The sequence below is a fragment of the Neltuma alba genome, unplaced genomic scaffold, assembly GCF_004799145.2.
Source record: "Neltuma alba isolate B1F8T4 unplaced genomic scaffold, ASM479914v2 tig00003311_pilon, whole genome shotgun sequence".
Classification (NCBI taxonomy): Eukaryota; Viridiplantae; Streptophyta; class Magnoliopsida; order Fabales; family Fabaceae; genus Neltuma; species Neltuma alba.
In genome coordinates, this window is record NW_021633230.1 from 14,011 (window position 1) to 34,391 (window position 20,381).

General features: G+C 31.2%; 1 protein-coding gene across 1 annotated transcript; it reads left to right on the plus strand.

Moving 5' to 3' along the window:
• Positions 1-9,877: 9,877 nt before the first annotated feature.
• LOC114741184 (transcription factor TCP4) lies at positions 9,878-12,657 on the plus strand. The gene is made up of 3 exons (XM_028929435.1): positions 9,878-10,137; positions 10,258-12,095; positions 12,173-12,657. The coding sequence occupies exon 2, from the start codon at positions 10,806-10,808 to the stop codon at positions 12,057-12,059; it is 1,254 nt and encodes a 417-aa protein (XP_028785268.1). The 5' UTR covers positions 9,878-10,137; positions 10,258-10,805; the 3' UTR covers positions 12,060-12,095; positions 12,173-12,657.
• Positions 12,658-20,381: the final 7,724 nt, after the last annotated feature.

Below are 20,381 nucleotides of genomic sequence, written 5' to 3' on the forward strand. Positions count from 1 at the left end.
CCAAATTGCAGAATCACCTTGCTCCTTCTCCTAGATTCCAGCCTTTCCCTCCTTCAGAATCCATACCTTCGCTGATTGCGGACCTCCTAGTTCGGCCATTCACTGACAGACGTCTTGCTTCGCCTTCGCCGTTTACTGGCATCGTGCTTCCCTGTCGCAGTCACAGCTCACATCGCAAGTTGCACGACAAGTCGCAATTCACTGGCGTTATGGTTGAAGGATGTTCTGTTTTGCCTTCGCTGTTCACGGAAGCTTCACCTTCGGTCCATGCGTTGAGTTGTATCATGATAAAATTATAAAAGATAGAACCCAGTGAATGTTCGACTTGTGGGTGAACATCTGCTACCTTGTTTCCACAGTTCGACTTGTGGGTGAACATCTGCTACCTTGTTTCCACAGTAAAACTCGCGCAACTGCTGAATTGCATATTCGGTGATTAACTACAATTTCCATCTACTTCAACGTCTTGGTAAATTGTTGTATCAAGTCTGAATTGAATTGTACCAAAAAAAAAGTCTGAATTGAATTAATTCAAAAAAATTTTAAATTTGATATTATGATAAAAATATAAAAGATAAAAAAATGAATTTTAAGATATGTATTTTATTAATCTTTATTTGGTATAATTAAACATTTAAACTACTTTGGTAGCTTTTTTTTGTGATTATTATTTGTGAATTTTGTTCTATTTTAATGTTGTGAATTAAATTTTATTATTTTAATATGACCGGTCTGACCCTGGTCCGACCAGTGACCCTTGACCCACTGCCTAGACCAGTTTAGTTCCCGGTCCGGTTTTTTGTTCCTTGTTTCACTATTGTTAGTATAAGTAAGACAAAATTGGATTAAAAACATTGGTAAAAATTACTTCTTCTAATCCTTCCTTTCTTATCATCGATTAAAATCTTATATTTAAAATCAAAACATACCCCTCAACTAATTTCTGCACTTAGGATGGGATAAATATGTTCACAAGATATATATGTGTGTGTATGTATGCATCTATCCCATAAACACATATATTACCATATCTCCAGTTTTTAATATATGATCTAATTTGTAGTTCAATATGAATTTATACATTATTATATATGTATGTATTATATAACTACATGTATGTATGTATGCACCTATCCCATAAATATTACTATATTAATATAAAATTTAATTTGTAATTCAATTTAAACTATAACTTATATATATATATACACACTAGAGACGGGAAATAGTATTAATTATGGTAGAGGATATTCTTAACACTAGAAGAAAATGAAGGCATCAATCGATAATTCTAACTTTCAAAATGGAATGAACAAGCAAGCATTCCCCACATAATCAAATGTGCACGTACGAAATCAAATTTTCAAGTTGACTTTTTAAATTCTTCAATTATATTTTTTATCACAATAATAATCTTACCGTTCTGGGGTGTACTGATTTGCCCAACAAATTAAAACAAATTAGATATGGTTAGTACAATTATTGCAGGCAACTTTAATTGTCCTATGGTTTCCATGATCGACCAACGAGAAATTTCATTTTAGTTTGAACTGATGTTGGAATAATCTTGAGGAAGAATGAAACGTAGCTTTCACATATATATAGCCGTTTAATATTTGTTTACGAATGTGAATAACCTTTTATTCTTGATCAGAAAGAATATTACTTGTGAAAGTACAATTAAGGAAAAAATATTTAGTACTTCTCTGATCCTTAATATAAGACCCATTGAACTAATTTGATTAGATTAAGGAAGTTAGTTAAGTTAGTTAATTATAAAAAAAATGACACATTTTTCCTAAAACACCATAATCATCTTTCTTAATACTCCCTCTCCTTCTTCTACTTGATTATGGTTGAGGGAGTATCATAGGAGTAATTTAGAGAAAATTGATAAATATGAGAAATGGGTCTTATATTTAGGACTAAAACTAACTTAAGAATTGGGTCTTATATTAAGGACTGGAGGAGTATTATTTATTTTCGTTTCAATTTTGAAAATTGCCCTACAATAATGGCATAACAATTTTGGAGACGTGTCAATTTTCTTCGGATGGGGTACAACGACCTGTTATCACATAAACATAATGATACCAATCATGGTGGGCCTTGAATTAATAATTATCCCTTTTTTTCAAAGAAATAATTAATTATTTTAAATAATTGATATAAAAGAGTGCAAATTTTATCGTATAGAATATTCTAGTAAATTAGCTGGGGATTTTGTTCGCAAAAAATTAACTAAGGATTCAATGGGACTTTCCAATCCAAACAAAATGAAAAACAAGTTTAATGGACGATGCTTATTGACATAGCCAACTATTTAATTCGAATAAAAAAATTGTCATTCAAATAATTGTAATAAATTAATACAAAAGCATTCCACTAACCAATGTAATAAAAAAATTGTCACAGTCTATTTATATGTTTTATGCAGAGAAAAACAATTAATTAAAGCAATATTTTTCCATCTTACAATAAAAAATTAATAATTTTATTACTTAAATTCTATTTTCATTCAAATAATTGTGCATCGATCTTCTTGTCTTACTTTAAGATGGTATATAAACATTAATTAATTAAATAAAAAAACCAAATGCATTTTCTCTCTCATATTTATTTATTTTTTCTCATAATAATTATTGTAGTAGTTGTATATGTTAAAAATTTTACCAAATAGTAGTTCTAGGCTTTTAGCTAATACATTTGATTAATAATAGTATTTTAAGAAAAAAAAATATTTATTACAAATAACTAATTTAACTAATTTTTTTAATATATTCAAATTAGTCAATTAACTGTTATATTAAGGATTATATAGAGTAGTAGCACTATATATAGTAAACTATAAAAAAATCATCATATAATTGCTTATTAATTACTGTGCTCAAACAAACTGACATTTAGAGGTCTGAGATTTAATTAATTAATTAATCGTAGTCTCTTTACTTAAATCAAACCGAATTCGAATTAACTAAATAACGACCAATAGCGTTTTAAATTGCTGCTGATTATAGACAGCAAAAGAGACATGCCTGTGAAAGAGGACCCCAAAAAAATATTCCCAACATGCACATTAAGTAACAAATTCCACAAGTAGATATAGTTTAAAATATCTACATTTTTTTTAATATATCTATGATTTGGATGTATACGACGGTAGGTTATTATATTATTAATATTATGTATTTATGCGACAATATTTAAAAAAAACATACACGCACAATATCCTACTAAAGCAGAAATAAACACAAAATAATACTACCTCCAGTTTTAATTATAAGACTTTGTTTGTAAACTATAAATGAAGTCTTATAATTAGAATAAGAGATAGTATTGTACAGCGGTTTTGCCTTGTGAAGAAAATAATATTCTGCTGTTTGGGGGAGCTTCGTCTTTACAATAAAAAACCTAATTAAGTAATTATTAAATATAATTACAAAGGATATAATATGTACTATAGAGGTGTATGTGACCCACATTTTAGTTATTTATTAATTATATTTACAAAAGACTTAATATATATTGCGAAAATAATAATAAAAACAAGGATTGAATAGGTACGTGTTTATCCTTACAATTAAGAAAACTAAAGAGTTATTATGTAGCTAGACAATGTCAAAAATGTAAGAACAATTACATGAATCTACATTTTTTTTTTGTTAAATCAAGAGAATTTGAAGTTTAAACGTCTATCCATGCTTTATCTCAAATATCAAAACATAATTACTATTTCAGATTTTCTCTTAATTAAATGTTGAAATTTTTTCCTTACAACCACAAATTTCTTTATTTTCTTTCTCTTTACTTGAACCAAATTTCTTTCTCATGCTTTATTTAATGAGAAAATTTTCAAGGGAAAATGACCTAGAGATTAAAAGACCACACAATCTATAATTTATAAATAACCTATGACTCATGCATCGCAAAGTTTATGCAATGCATGAAAGATGTGCTTGGTTAAACATATATATATATATATATATATATATATATTTGAAAACATCAAACTTATGAATAGAAAAAGAAAAATAAATAAATAGAATATATTTATAAATTATAAATGATAGAACTCACTTCAAACTCAAATGTAAAGCATGAGAAATCCACATATTTAATTTAACTAAACACCAAACTTCATCAATAAAAAGGAGACCGACAAAAAAAGGGAATAACATAAAGAAGCAAAACGAGAGCGAAATCCACGAAGAGTTTGAAAAATGAAACCTCGTATGGTTACTCGTTTATGAAAAGAAAACATGGTTTCATGTTCCCCCTACCTTAATTCCTCATAAAAGGGAGAGCCTTCTTTGCCTTGAGCACCAAAATTCTTCTGTATACTACCAAATTGTTTTATATATATATATATATATATATATATATATATATATAGACGCACAGGCATTTGCTAATATCCAATTGCTTTCAATGCTCCAATAAAAAGATTTGCGTGTGTCTATTTAAGGTCAAATAGTTGTGGATTGTGATCAACCTTAGCACCCATTTGCTCTATATATAGTCAAACTCCTACTTAATTAATCTTAAACACCGACCTATATCAGTTTTCACGTGATCATCCATAATTAATTAATCTTCCTAAACGGTCATTATCAACAGCTCGCCAGTTGGCTAGTGGACTAGTGGACTTTCAGGTTCATATATATACATGTAACATATGCTTTAGGTAGCTAGGGTTACTATTCAGAGATATTTTTATTCTTTCCCACTATCCTAAAGTTAGGTGTAGGATTAGTTAATTTGATTAATGAACTTTGAATGGCACAGGGCCTTTTTTTTATAGGTAAAGTTACGTAGGATCTGTGATTTGTTTTTACTGTTTTCGATTCGGAACATTAAGGGAAGCATTAGCTCTAACAGTACCCAACAGTATCAGACGTAGGAGACAACCTATGATCATCATGTATATCTTAATCGTCAGATGAGAATATATTATATTATGGTTTCTAATGAAAGCTGCATCGAGCTTACCAACTTCCTTTTTCCTTAAAAATTCACTTTCTTATGTTAAAGCCCGTGTTGCCTTAATTCATAGGCATGCAAAGTAGATCCTGGAACCTATATAACTTTCTTTACTTTAATTATATAGTAACAAGTTATTTAATATTACATTTAATATTTAATATAAGAGTTAGATAACTAATTAAAAATTATTAAAAAATTTTAGTTACGCTGATTATTTGTTACAAATGTGTTAGTCTTTCCAAACTATTTTTTCCAATTATGTGCATTAATAGATTATTTAGAATTATTTCTTGGTGGGAATCCTTTACAATTAGTATATAGGGATATTTAAAAAAAAAAGATAGCAGACAATGTGAATTAAGATATTTTATTTAGGACCAAATTCAACCTTACATTAAGGACCGAAAGTAGTGTTTGATTATTTGTGATTAAAAAATTAATTGAGAAATGATATCTGGAATGGTACTCGGAATTTCATATGCCATTTGCTAACTAATTTTTCAATCAATGGCTTTTTCCCAATTTTTTCAAATATTAAAGCTAAAATAAAAAAAGAATTATCAACCTTTTGGATAGAATATACGGAAGGATTTTCAGAATAAATGGCATTACGGTTAGACCTTAACCAATCCAAATTAAGAAACCCGATCATATAACTTAGATTTTTAGGTTGTCGACTTTTTTCTTTTCTTTCTAAAGCTAGAATTTTAGTTAGAGAAAAATTTCATGATGCGTCTACTTAACTGGGGGCAAGATATGTTACCGAAAATTCCCTTTATTATTTTCAATAAGAGATACACATTGTGTGGTTAATATTTTTACTTAAAAGGCAACAAAGCAAATTAATTAAACTCCCTTGTTCCAAATTATTATTTCCTCTCAATCATCTGAAAGGAAAAAAAATGCACCATATACCAACGCATTTCATACTTTTTATTCTTGATAATATATACTAACTTGGAAATTCGTGTATATATTGATACCGCATATATAGAAGACCGTTAATTTTACAACTAATCAAGAGATCAAAAACAGGCTCGACACTCTTCAAAAACTTAAAATAAACAATATTAATCATAATCTTTTAAGCATATATATGAAGATATTTTGAAGTTTGTGACACAGCTACACACACACACACACACAACGCTTATAATTAAAGCATCTCAAATTGCTAAAGAGAGTAGTATAGTTCAGGCACAAAGAAGGGAAACAGATTCCATATCTTTCCACCTCCAGGAAGGATACCAAAAGAACTTACTTGACCTCTCTGGAAACCTTTTCAACCTTATAACTTGTTGGATTCCAAAATCAGCTTCGCAGAAAGATCAGAGACAACTTGCATTGTATTATTCGTTGTCGTCGGGAGGAGAATATCTCATCTTCCTCATACCTCTGCTCACAAACCCTAGCTGGTTGCTTCACAAGTTTCTCTCTTTCAGCCACAACAGGTTTGCTTTCTGCCGCCTTCCTCTCATATATATATATAGACGCGCACACACATACTGCTCTTTTTGTTTCCTTTTTCTCATTCTTTTGATTTTATATACATATACATGCCTTCAATTTGTGCATTATTTCATATGAAATAGTTAAACAAGCTAGTGGTCCTTTTCCTATAGGTAAATAAAATATCAACTTGTGCAAACAAATATCTCACACACATATCATAACAGTTCTAAAATATATATAGTGGGGTATACTACTGGGATTCAATATAATCTGAAAGTGTGAGGGTGTGTGCGTGTGTGTGTGCGCGCGCGCATGAAGAAAAGCTAGAAAAGGTGAAGATTGATTCTCAAGTTTTCTCAAGTTACGACCACCAAAATGGTGATGGAGAAATGATGAGGCAAGGATGGTCCTTGCACTCTTGAATAGCAGATCTGAAAGTCACTTCACCAATTATTCGATCAGCATATATTATTACTTTGAGTTTCCTCTAAAAGAAACATATATAAATATATATACATACATATATATATGCAACTTAGAGAAGCATCATCCACTCCTTTTGCTGTATATTATAAATAGTATTATTTAATTTTAGTGTCACATTTTGCAAATATATATATACCCGCATATATATATATATATATATATATATCACTATCATTCATTTTGGGGAATTGCTGTTCTTCCTCTAGTCTTCATCATGAATATTGCAATTTTTTAATTGGGTCGAAATTAAACTGGATCTGCATTGATTGAAGTCTATGTGTCAATGACGATCCTAAGTTTTTTATAATACTACCTCCGATCCTAATTATAAGAGCTAGTTAACTAATTTGAAAAGATTAAAGAAGTAAGTTAAGTTAGCTATTTATAATAAATAGGTGTTATTTTTTCTAAAATATCCTTACTAATTAAGTTTATTGATTAGAACTATCATTATTAAAAGAACTACTTTGAAAAAAAATACATAAATATGATAGACAAAATAGATTGGGATCTTATAATTAAGATCAAAATAAAAGTCAAATGAGGTCTTATATTAAGGACCGGAGGTAGTACATAATTTATGCGAAGCTGCTTTAAATACTCAGTTGATTTAATTTATTCATATGAAGAACAAAGTACATAATAGGAGAATTTAATATATATACACACACAACTAAAAAGATGTCTCTTCAAAAACAGAAAGTAGAAGGAAAAGATATACTATCATCACCACCAAAACCAGAACCTTGCCTTGAAAGATTTTTTTCTTCTTTTCATAATATGAAAGTTCAATCCTAACGATTTTATCTTAAATACTATATCAATATATAGTATAAACTTTAGAAAAAATTAATTATTTGGTCATTATAATTTGTCTTTTATCGCAATTTAGTTCCTGAACGTTAACTTTGTATAACTTAATTCTTATGATTTTGATTCTATTGAAACTCAGTCTTGATATTTTAAAAATGTTGGTTTTAAAATGTTGGTCCTAGCATTTTAAAAATAAAATTATAATAACTAAAATTATTTTTTAAATTTAAGGGCTAATGTTTTGAATGCTAAATCTATAAGGATTGACTTTCTTTGAGTCAAAATTCAGTGACTAAGTTTCAACCAAATTAAAACTATAAAGATAAGAGTTGAGGGTATATCAGGTCAAAAATACAAAAAAAAAACGCAAATGATTAATTTTTCATAAATTTTATTACAGCTTACAATATCATTCATAAACAGGGAATAGGGCAACTCATTTATAAAATTTTAAAATATTTTTCAAATGATCTTAGTATATAATGTGCGTGTGCTTGACGGCTTTTATATGTTCGCATATTATGTTGAGTGTCTTTCGGTCTTTGTACATTGTTTAATTAAGGCGGGGTATTCGCATTGAATGCATATTTTAAAAAAATTAACAGTTCAAATGCTTTTTAAAATAAATTAAAGTTATTTAGGTGACATAAACTATTCAATTTTATTTTTCTTACAAATTAAAAATATTTTGAAAATTACATTTTATTCTAAATTAATCAAATGAGCAAATTTTTGTTTAAATAAATACTCCTCTGGTCCTGTTTATAAGTCACTTTCAGCGTGCTTTATATAGACTAAAAAAAATCTTAAATTTTATTAACTCTTATTTAAAATTCAACAATTTTTCAACGTTTAATATACATTATACCTCGTATAAACAAAGTTAACATAATAATAGATAAAGAGTAAAATTGTAAATTTATACCAAAAAAAAATCTTAGTGCCTTACAAATAGAATTAAAAAATATCTTTTCTTTCTACCCTATAAATAGGAGCAGAGGAGTATATGTGTTGGTATTGAAATTTCTTGGCGTAATTTTCTTTTAATAATGCCCTAAGAAGAGTAAATGGAACAAAAATGATAGTGAGCTTACTAAACCTAACTCAAGCATATCGAGGACATGAAATTACTATGTTTGGATTAGCGTTCAATTGATACAAATCATAGTTTAAGGACCAGAAATTGGTTAGATAATTTCATTTGCATTAGGATTATTTTTTCACCAGCCATATTCAAATATGCATGGTCTAGGATGATATAAACACCCGCCAAATTTCTTTAATTTTAAAAAAATTGGCCTATCTTAGCTCCACCTAAATGATATACTACCCCCCGTCCTAAATATTACTCTTTTGAAGAAAATATATATATATATATATATATATAAATATCATCATATATTTTAAATAAATTATATTATTTAAATTATGATTGAGTTCACCTAGTCCAATTACAATTAGCCACTAACTCTTGACCTAGTGTCCATGTGTTGATAGGTTAAACGGTCGGAACCTTAAGTTGTTGGGGCGAAAAAAATCTTAAGAAATAAAAAAAAAATACTCCTTTGATTTTTAATAAACTCATTTAGAATGATTTAAAGTACTATTTTATTTATAATATGAGAAGTTTTTTTTTCTCTATTTATGTGAAATGTGTCTATAAATATTTATATAAGTAATACTCTATAAAGTAAATCTAGTATAATTTATACCACAAAATAGATTTTATGTTAAAAGCTGAAGGGAGTAATAATGAAAGAAGGGCAAAAGAGTAAAAAGAGAAGGGGAAAAAGGGGAGAAAGGGGCAGAATGTTGTGACGAAAGAGGAAAGAAGAAGAAAGAGGGGTGAGGAAGATGCCATGTCCAGTAATACCAATAACCCCATAAAAGTAAGCTTGCCGTATGAGACTGAACGCACAGATGTTGCTGTTGTTCCTTTTTCTTCCTCAATCAATTTAGAGAGAGAGAGAGTCCCTTTCAAAAATTGCATAATTATCTTCATATGTTTAAACCACAAAACTGCCACATCATCATCATCTTCTTCCTCCTCATCAAAGACCGAGCCCCTCTTAATTTACTGTTACATCGCCCTCACTCACCCCTTCTCCACCATCTGCAAAAAAAATTACTGCAAAGTTTCCCCATTTCTGAGATAGTTTCAGCGACAAATAATAATAACCAGTGACTACCTACTATTAACCGACCCAACTAAACTAGAATGTTATGTTAGTTATGTTATCTTGGTTTCTTTTCCCGCTTGGTTGAGTGAATCATAGCAGTACATAAAGGACAAGCACAATTACCCAAAGCCATAAAGTGGTATAGATAGAAAGACAGACTCAGAGAGACAGAGAGAGAGAGAGAGAGAGAGAGAGAGAGGAGATGGGTTAGGGCGAAAAGAAGGTTTGGTTTCTCTTGAGAGGAGGGGGGCGTGGGCGTGGTTTGGTTTTTCTGAGTTAAGCTTTTTGCTTTATATCAGTTTCTCTGGTAATGGAACAACTGGTAATATTGAATGAATGGCAGGTACTTTTGGTTGCCTCAGCACAAGAAATCTCTGGTTTCACAGTGGTGACGGTTGCACGAGGCACGAGAATTTCACACTTCCTGCAACCCCAATCACTGTAACAAAAAAGAAACAAAGCAGTCATCGTCATCTTCAAGCAGAGGAACCAGAAGAGAGAATCAAACCCCCCCGCTAACAAGTTCTGGTTATTAAGCTGGAAGAAGAAGAGCAAAAGCACTACAAGGTTCTGAGTCTGGATCCTCAAAGCAACCAACGTCATCACTTTCATCACCTCCACCATTTCCACCATCAAAACCCACTTCTCAATTCCAGGCATGTAGAGCCAGAAGACGACGACGAGGACCAGGATTCTTCAGTTTCTCCATCTTCTAAAGACCCAGCTCTTCATTTCCATCTTCAGTATCTGCAACAAAACCAGTCTTATGCAGGTTTAGACGCAGAGCATAGCTCTCTTCATCCTCCCAAGAAGCGGTCTTATTTCCTTCCTCCTCCGCCTCCGCCTTCTTCTTCTTCTTCTGTTACTGCTACCGTCGAATATGCAACAAAGATGGGGGAGAGTGCCAATCATCACCACGGACCCGCAACGACGTCGTCGAGATTGGCGATGAGGGGTGGAGTGGGAGAGATCGTGGAGGTTCAAGGAGGCCACATTGTTCGCTCCACCGGTCGCAAAGACCGTCACAGTAAGGTTTGTACCGCGAAGGGACCAAGGGATCGGCGAGTTCGTCTCTCCGCTCATACCGCCATTCAATTCTACGACGTCCAAGACCGCCTTGGCTACGACCGCCCCAGTAAAGCCGTCGATTGGCTCATTAAGAATGCCAAGGCCGCCATAGATGACCTTGCTAAGCTTCCGGCATGGAACCCCAATACGGTAAATCAAAATGCCCAGCAAGAGCAGGAGCGAGAGCAGAATCAGATGGTAAGCGAGAATGTGAACGAGAACAAGAGCCCGATTGGAGTTCACCGTGCAGTGGCGGCGGCAGATACCATGGCTTCTGGTAGCCGGGAAACAAGTACGCATGCGGGAAGTGGCTGTCAGATTTTGGAGCAATTGGGTGAAAACCCTAACCGTGGTGGGTCGGCTTTTCTGCCGCCGACGCTGGGCACTGACATTGCTGACTCCATCAAGTCTTTCTTCCCGACTGGTGCGACGGCGGCGCCAGAGACAAATTCTTCGTCCATTCAGTTTCAGAATTACCCACCAGATTTGCTTTCGCGAAGTAGTAGCGCCTGCCAGAACCAAGATCTGCGGCTCTCGCTCCAGTCCTTCCAGGACCCGATTCTGCTTCACCAAGCTCAAAATCAGACTCAGCACCACCATCAACATCAACAGAACGAGCAGTTGTTCTCTGCAACGACCCCACTAGGGTTCGATGGGGCTTCTTTCCCAGACGAACACGGTCGATTGCATAGAATGGTAGCCTGGAATGGTGGTGCTGCTGACGCTGGCAATAGTGGCCACGGCGGAGGAGGAGGTTTCATCTTCAACTCGCCGTCGCCGATGCCGACTCTGCCGCCGCCGCTGTTCGGCCAGAGCCATTATCTTACTCAGAGGGGACCCCTTCAGTCCAGTAACCATCCTTCGATTCGTGCTTGGATAGACTCATCCACCACTGATCACCACCACCACCACTATCTTCCACCGACATTCCATCATCAGTCTGCTATCGCCGGCGGCATCGGATTTGACCCCGGTAGCTTCTCAGGTTTCCGCATCCCAGCACGAATCCAGGGTGAAGAGGAGCATGACGGCGTTTCTGATAAGCCGTCCCCTGCTTCCTCTGATTCTCGCCATTGAATGCATAAGCATTCCGACATTCCCTCTCCTTTTAAGGTGCCACCTTCAAATTTCATTACGGTACCTCTGTTTTACTCTCACAATGTAATTTTCACCCTTTTTCTCTCCTGCAGGATTCATGGTGACACCCAAGATGATTGAGAACTTGCAGTTTCATCAAGAACCAAGAACGAATTTTCCAGCTGCAATCGGAGTCAATCAAGATTGAAGAAGCATAATAATCTCAAGGAGTTGGACTCGGATTTCACTCGCTCTGGTTCAATGGCGTGTTTATACCGTGGGAGAGAAGAAAATCTGGGCGAATTCGCCAGGTTTCCCGATCCCCGGTTTGTTGTGTGTTTCATTTCCAGTTTTTGTTTGGCCTATGTTTGACCAGAGACTTTCACGTGTCTTTCGTTTCATCATTGTTGGATCACTGTTACCTCCGTGCCATTTTGGAAGTCATCCCTATCTAAAATACTGAGTTTTAAGTTTTAACACTACTGTGCACGAATTGATTGTTACCAAGTGATGTTTCAAAGTTCTGAATCTTGCAGGCTATATATAGTGTTTGATGTTGAATTTTCATTTTAAGATTAAGAAATGGCTTGGTTGGAGACATGGTGTTATGGTTTCCCTGTCTTGTTTTCGAAAGTCAGGAAAATGCTCAAAAGGCTTACGAAACGTAATCAGTACAAAGAAATCTGAGGAATTAGACATGAGTCAATGTTGTGTTCCTTTTCCCCTACTTTGTGGGCTGTTTTGTTTAATAACTGTTTCGTGTTTCGATTTTGGGAGCATTTTTGACTGATAAGTCATTGTCCATGAACAGTAACAAGAGAAAAAGATGAGTCTCCTTTGTAAAATGTCAAGTCTTTGAGGAAGGAGTTTCATTTGCGTAACTTACAAACAGTACATTGTTTTATAAGTTTGGTATTATATGCTGATATATTGAGAGTAATGTTGACAAGAAAGCATGGAGATGATATGATAGCAAATTACAAATTTTGATGTTGGGGTGGTAGGGTTAGTGATAGACACACTGTTAGAGTAGATGGTCCCCTTGTCCCAGAAGTCTCACTCCGATATGTAAGAGCTGGAAAATGATCTTCTTCCGGAAGATAAGGATCCATTATGGCGGCAATGTTTTCCTTGTTGCTGCTACAACTACCTTTTGTTTCCAGATCCTCAATTGTATAAGAAACAATAAACAGTCCATTTAGAATGGTTTATAAGCATTTTTCTATATTAGTTTACAAAATATAAGGTAAATATGTGATATGAGTGTTATCTCGGTTTACCTAAAACGTTCTTATAAGTCTGGTAGAAGTAATTAATTTCTACAATGTGGCGTTCCCCTCTGGTTTGGAATGAAATTGTTTCTAATAAAAACTTGACGAAGATCTTGGCTCCAGCAGCTCCAGCCTCCGAGTTCTACTTCAACTTTCCGAGCATTTCACAACCAAAATCATCTTCATTTTGATTCAGGAATAACCCAATGAACTAATTTCGACAGAAACTTTGTTTCCCCTAATCTTCGAAAGATGGCTTCTGCCATTTTTTTTTTCCTGGCCAAATTCGAAAGATGGCTTCTTGAGACTAAAACCAGCATCCTGAAAGTGACTGGAATTGGAATGAATTCCAAAGTGACGTCAGTGAAAGTGCAGTTGTGGCTATTTATGCAAATCTCATACCATACGCTCACAAAGCTAACCGGGCTTCTGTTTTTCTGCTGAATTGGTCAGGTTTATTGGGCAATAACTTCCTCTGTTTTCCTCCCACACATTTCCATCAATTTTTGTTATAGCCCAAGAGATTTCTTTTTTCATGTTTTAGCCCACTTGTTTCATTGGTTAATCCCGGCCCACTATTGTCTACTTGTCGTCATTCAGCATCCACCTTTTTTGTTAACTGCGTTTTCTTTCCAATAGTTTCTGAAATATGTTTGTGCCTCTTGCATGGGTTCACGCCTGCACATTTTGTTTGGACCGCAAGAGATCGGGACATTAGGGAAACGGAAACTTTGAGCCCTCAAAGTTTCACTTAATTTGTAATTTGATCCCTGTGCTTCAATTGGTATTAATTTAGACCTCAAGGGTTTCAAATCATTATAAAAGTGTCAAATATATGATTTTAAAACGTTGAATAAATCTGATCCAAATATCAGTATTACTCTGAAAAGTACTACCTTCGGTTCTTAATATTAGACCTCGTTTGACTTTTATTTTGGTTTTAAATATAAGACCCTAATCCACTTTTTCTCTTATATATATCTTTTTTTCCCCCTAAGGTAATCCTTCTAATAATAGTAATTCTAGCAAATACACTTGATTTGCAAAGATATTTTAGAAAAGACAATATCTATTTATTATAAATAACTAACTTAAGTTGTTTCCTTAATCTCCTCAAATTAATCAACTAGCTCTTATAATTAGGATCCGAGGTAGTATTAATCAGCAAAAGAACCCACCCTGTGTCTTGAATAAAACTTTGATGTCTATACCATATTCGACTATTTATTTGACGTTTTGAAATTATAGGGATGGAATTAATACCATTAAAACACAGGGACCAGCTCACATATCAGATGAAACATTGCGGGCCAAAAGTCCCATTTTTTGCTGAACAATTATTGTTAGTGCCATTGAATTTTAAGGGCTTAGTAGGCCACACATATACGTTAACGCGACGAATTCTCCTCCTCCACTTTTAAGTATAAAATCCTTTTTATAGTACAAATTGTATTACAAAATAGATCCCATATCAAGCACCAAAGGAGTATTGTTTTAGTGCTACAATAACAACCAATAAGGGTTTGATCTAACAAAATGGGTTAATCTTTAACAATGTGATGAGTCAATATTCAAATCCTAATGAGAAAAGTATTCACACTTAATACTTAACAGTGTCTCAAAATATGGGATAGGAGAAAATATATTTTCCTAATTCTATTTATGATGTATTTCTAGACCGAGATCAAAAGAAACTTTAAAATTATACATTTGTACAATAAATTTAATGAAATAAGTTATATTAAGGCTTTGTTTGATAATGAAATCAGAGAACTACACGTTTTATTAGGAAAACTAGAAACCTGTTTCTACTATTCCATTCAAAATGCTAAACCTAATTATTGCATTTGTGCTTTACATTGTTTACCTAGTTAAGTAGAGATGGTATTTCATATAAATCTGAACACTCCATAAGAAAATAGGATAGGATTATCATCAATATCAATATTATATTACTAGTATATAACAGAAGACTAATACTTATTGCTGACCCAAAAAAAGAAGAAGAAGAAGACTAATATTTATTAAATATCACTACTAAAAATTATGCACAATGTCATTAAGCAAAATTTAAAATAAAAACTTATACATCAAATCATGCAGCCATTTAAATATTATTTCGCATACCCTGTTCTTCAGGGTATGATCATGACTTAAAATTAATTATGAGTGCGTAAATAGATCAACAGATGGAATTTGAGAAATTTATAGATGGGCAGGTAAGATTATAAAAACTCAATTAAATGCCCGATATTCCTCATCAAATATTCATGATGTGAGATTTTATTAATTAATTTTAGTATGCCGATTGGATGGAATATTAAAAGAAATAACTGGTTGACTATATTAGTTTAACAGTCTAATATAATTATCACATAAAAATATATAAAATCATGATTCAAAATATAAAATAATTAGTTCAAGTTTCATCGTACTTGGCTTTCCCCATCAGTAACATTATAATAGAGCCAATGCAGCATTAATTCTTTCTTCCTTTGATTTTAGACAAAGAATACACCGGATTACTTTCTCTTGTCTAAAATATAAGAGTTGGATTACTAATTTACAAAAATTAAAAAATTTAATTAATTTGGTTATTGGTAATAAACATATGTTGATTTTTCTAAATAGACCTTGGTATTAAATATAAGTATCCTTTTATTGCCTATTTGAAAAATTGTTAGGTACTAAATGTAGTACCTTTTTCAGTAGGGATTTAAATATTAAATCGTCAAGTTACAAAGGGCAAACCCCTTCTGTAAAAATTTAATCTCAGTTGATTAAAATGCTCGTTCTATAATAAGTAGCATCGGAGACTTCTTTATTAATGAAAACCTGCTTTAATATGTGTAACCAAGGATTATTTGGAAAAATAATTATGACATTGTGAGACAGAATGGATTAGACTCTCATATTTAATATTAAAACAAATCTTTCAATTAACTTTTATATTTAAAAGCAGGCGAAGTAAATTATGAATTTACAGCTGATAAATTATCATAACAAAATTTTAACTCATTGTCAAACTTAGGAGTTTTTTTGTGTGGCCTGAAGAGTGTTATTTATCGTCAAGGTGCAGAAAATTTTATACAATTTAGAAATATCTTTAATTAATTCATGCGTGGATTTTGTCATCAGCAGCAAAATACAATCATGATCTTCTTACTACCCCACGCATATTCTTAATTTTTTTTTTTCGGGCAATCCTATTGATTTTGTGAGAATATTAATCTGTTTTGGCTGTAATTATGAATGATTAAAAAATGATTAATATAATGGGCACCTATGTCTTTTTGTCATATAAGATAAAATATCTGCCTTTTTGTCTTGTCGGACTAATAATTGAGATTTCATTCCTTGTGGCTCTTTATGTCGTGTTATTGCATCCAAAATAATTATTCTTCTGATTTTTAATATATGACTTATTTCTCATATTTATCGGTTTTTTTAAAATTATCTTCATGAATACTCCATCAACCATAATCAAGTAGAAGAGGAAAGAATGATATTAAAAAAGATAATTATGGTGTTTTAAAAAAAAACATGTTATATTTCTTATAATTAACTAACTTCCTTAATCTAATCATATTAGTTAAATACGTTTTATATTAAGAACCGTAGGAGTATCACATAAATAAACCAATTATATCTATCTTTCTAATATTTTTTGACAAAGCTTAACCAAAATAAATTAATTAATAGCTCACAAGCTATAACAATATATAAGTGTGTGTGTGTGTGTGTGTCCGAAACTTTATATTATTAAGTAAGTTGGAAGTTGGAACATTCTTATCACCAGAAGAAATTGTAGGGATCGATAATTCTGACTTTCAAAATAAAATGAAAATGTAAGCCTTCCCTACATATATAAAATCAATTTTCAGTACATAAAAAAAATCAGTTTTCAAGTTTACTTATTATTTCTCTAATTATATTTTATCAGTTTGCAAAAAATTATGTTTTTGTCAAAATAATTAACCGAACGTTCTGTATGTAATGATTTGCAAAACAAAACAAATTATATGTAGTTGGTACAATTATTGTAGGCAACTCTAACCTATTGTTCTATAATTAAAATTATTTTTTAAAGGTTAACCAAATAGGTCCTTATTGTCACCAGTCTGTTTTTTCTTAGGAAAAAAGTTGTCCACATGCAAATCATCTACAATGTAAAAGAATTTAAAAGAAGTAAAATTTAACAACTAGGTTGCCACTAAAAAACGCGTTTTATTAGTAAAATAGGGTAAGAAAATTTTCTAAAATTTTTTTTCTAAAATTTCAAAATCTCAAATCAAGAATGACTACAAAAATGTATTGTCATTTGCTTTTCAAATGTTATCAATTGTTATTAAAGTGTAGTGAACAAGACTAATTTGAAATTTTAAAATTCAAAAGTATTTTTTTAGGATCATCCTGATAAAATACTCTTTTAGTCTTAAATATAAGATATATTTTGTAGTATAAATTATACTAGAAAATGAGTTTTATATTTAGAATTGGAAGAGTACTAATTAATGATAGGAAATAATCTACCAAAATTTATTTTTTTGGGTTTCATATGTAAAAACTAAATTACAAGCTTTACTTTAATAATAAATATAAGATTTTAATTCATTTTATCCTTAAAATTTATAATTTTTGTTTCGTACTATTCATATTAATTGCACATATTAGAGAATAGTTTTCATATATAAACAATTTAATTACAGATAATTAAAGGAGGTATCTAGCAAATCAATTAATATATACTTTTGAAAAAAACTTAGATCCAATTTCTTATATCCATTATATCAAATTATTCAATCAAAAATAGCTAATTATATTTCTTTGTTTCATGTGAATTTATAATTAAATGATATTCAATACGAATATTTTAAAAATAGAATACATCACCATGTTTGAATGGAGAACTTGACATAATATATATAAAAAAATTGATATAAGTGTTGTCGATCCTTTTTTTTTTTACACAAATAGTTAACTCAACTAATTTTATTAATATTTAAAAATTAATTATCAAATTCTTATACCTAGGAACCGAAGAAGTAATTATTTTTTTAGAGGCATTGTCAAATTTTAAGAATTTGCTAGAGTTCTTTATTGTTGAAGGTGAACAAAACCTTTTACTTTTCCGGTCTTTAATATAAGACCTATTTAACAAATTTGATTTGATTAAGGAAGTTAGGTTAGTTAGTTAATTATAAAAAATGACATGTTTTTCTTAAAACACTATAATTATCTTTCTTAGTATCATCTTTTCCTCTTATACTTGATTATGGTTGAGGAAGCATCCATATGGGTAGTTTAGGAAAAAATTAATAAATATGAGAAATCGTTCTTATATTTAGGATCAAAATCAGCTCAATAATTAAATCCTCTATTGAGGATCAGAGGAGTACATACATTTTAGCAAAATCGTTAGTTTATGTTGGGACTTTGTCATCACCAATCACTAACACTAAATAAAACACAATGACGCTCTTCGTTATCCCACACATATCCCTATTGACTAAATCTTATTTAATATTTTGAAAAGATTAGTTTTATTTTGGTTTCATTTATGAATAATAAGTAATGACTAATAAAATGGACGCCTAAATCTTCCGGATTTGCCTTTTTGTCTGGTAGGATTAATAATTCATTGTGATTTCATTGCTTATGTAATGGTTCTTCGTGTCGTATTATTGCAACCAAAAATTATCACATAAACAAAATTTCTATATAATATACATTATTCTTTGGACTAAGCTTAGCCTATATAAATTAACTATTAATAGCTGATAGGATAGCAATATATATATATATATATATATATGACATTTTGCATTATTAGGGCACGTAGAGGATTCTTAACGTACCAGAACAAAATTTAGGGTTCGATAATTCTAACTTTGAAAATAAATTGAATAAGTTAGCATTCCCCCACATAATTAAATATGCATATATGAAATAAATTTTTAAGTTTACTTTATTAATTTATTCATTCTGCAGTTATATTTTATCGAACCAATTAGTCGACTGTTCTGTGTGTATTGATCTGCATGCATGGGAAAACAAAACTATACATTGTTGGTACAATTATTGGCGGAAACTTTGTTTTATTTTGAAATAATTTTGGGAGAACATTGACAAATATGAGAGAGAAAATGAAACGTGGCTTTCATTGAAGAACTTTCTAAGTGTTTTCTTTTAATATAATTACTTTTTTTTTGCCAGGGCTTTAATATAATTACTTGATGCTTGATACTATTAATTAACTTCTTATTTAAATATTGTAAAGCACAAATTAGTGATATAACTAATTAATTTGATTTTTCTCCAATGTAAGCCTTGTTTGCGAAATATTAATTAAATTTCTAACACTAGAACCTATAATCCTTGATATATATTTTTATCTTGGGAAAATTACTCACAGGTCCCAGGTAAAAAGATCATTTACAAGTCAAACTTGTAAATATTAAATTACTTGGGACCTATTAATATTAAATAAAATTTGGAGATTTATTTGTATTTAATTTTTTATTTGGAATTTATAGATAATTTTTCCTTTTATTTTCTCATTTCGCGTGGACTTTTAACAGGCATAAGACTAATGAATTGTTGTCTATATATTGACGAAAGTAAATATACATTGACATGAGTAATTAAACATAGCTGTGTAGTGAATAACTTTCTAGGTTTTTTTTAGTCGTTTAATATTTGGTAATACTTATTGATCCACATATATATATATATTGAAATATTTCAAATTCTCAATAAAATGATCTCTTTTAACGTTATTTTTTTAATTCATAACATTCGAAAGGAGAATTTATTTTAAGAAATAATGAGTTTCTCTTTTATGATCTAACCACTATGAATATAACTTTCTAATAAGCTCTAATATGCACTTGAGATTAGACTTTAATGAGCATAAGAAAAATTAATACTCCCTGCCATCCAAAATATCAGAGTTAGTTTAGAGATTTGCTTTAATATATTCTAAGTGTAAAAATAAAATTTTAATCCATTACTTTGTCTTCTAAATTTATAAATTTTTCCAAACTATCAT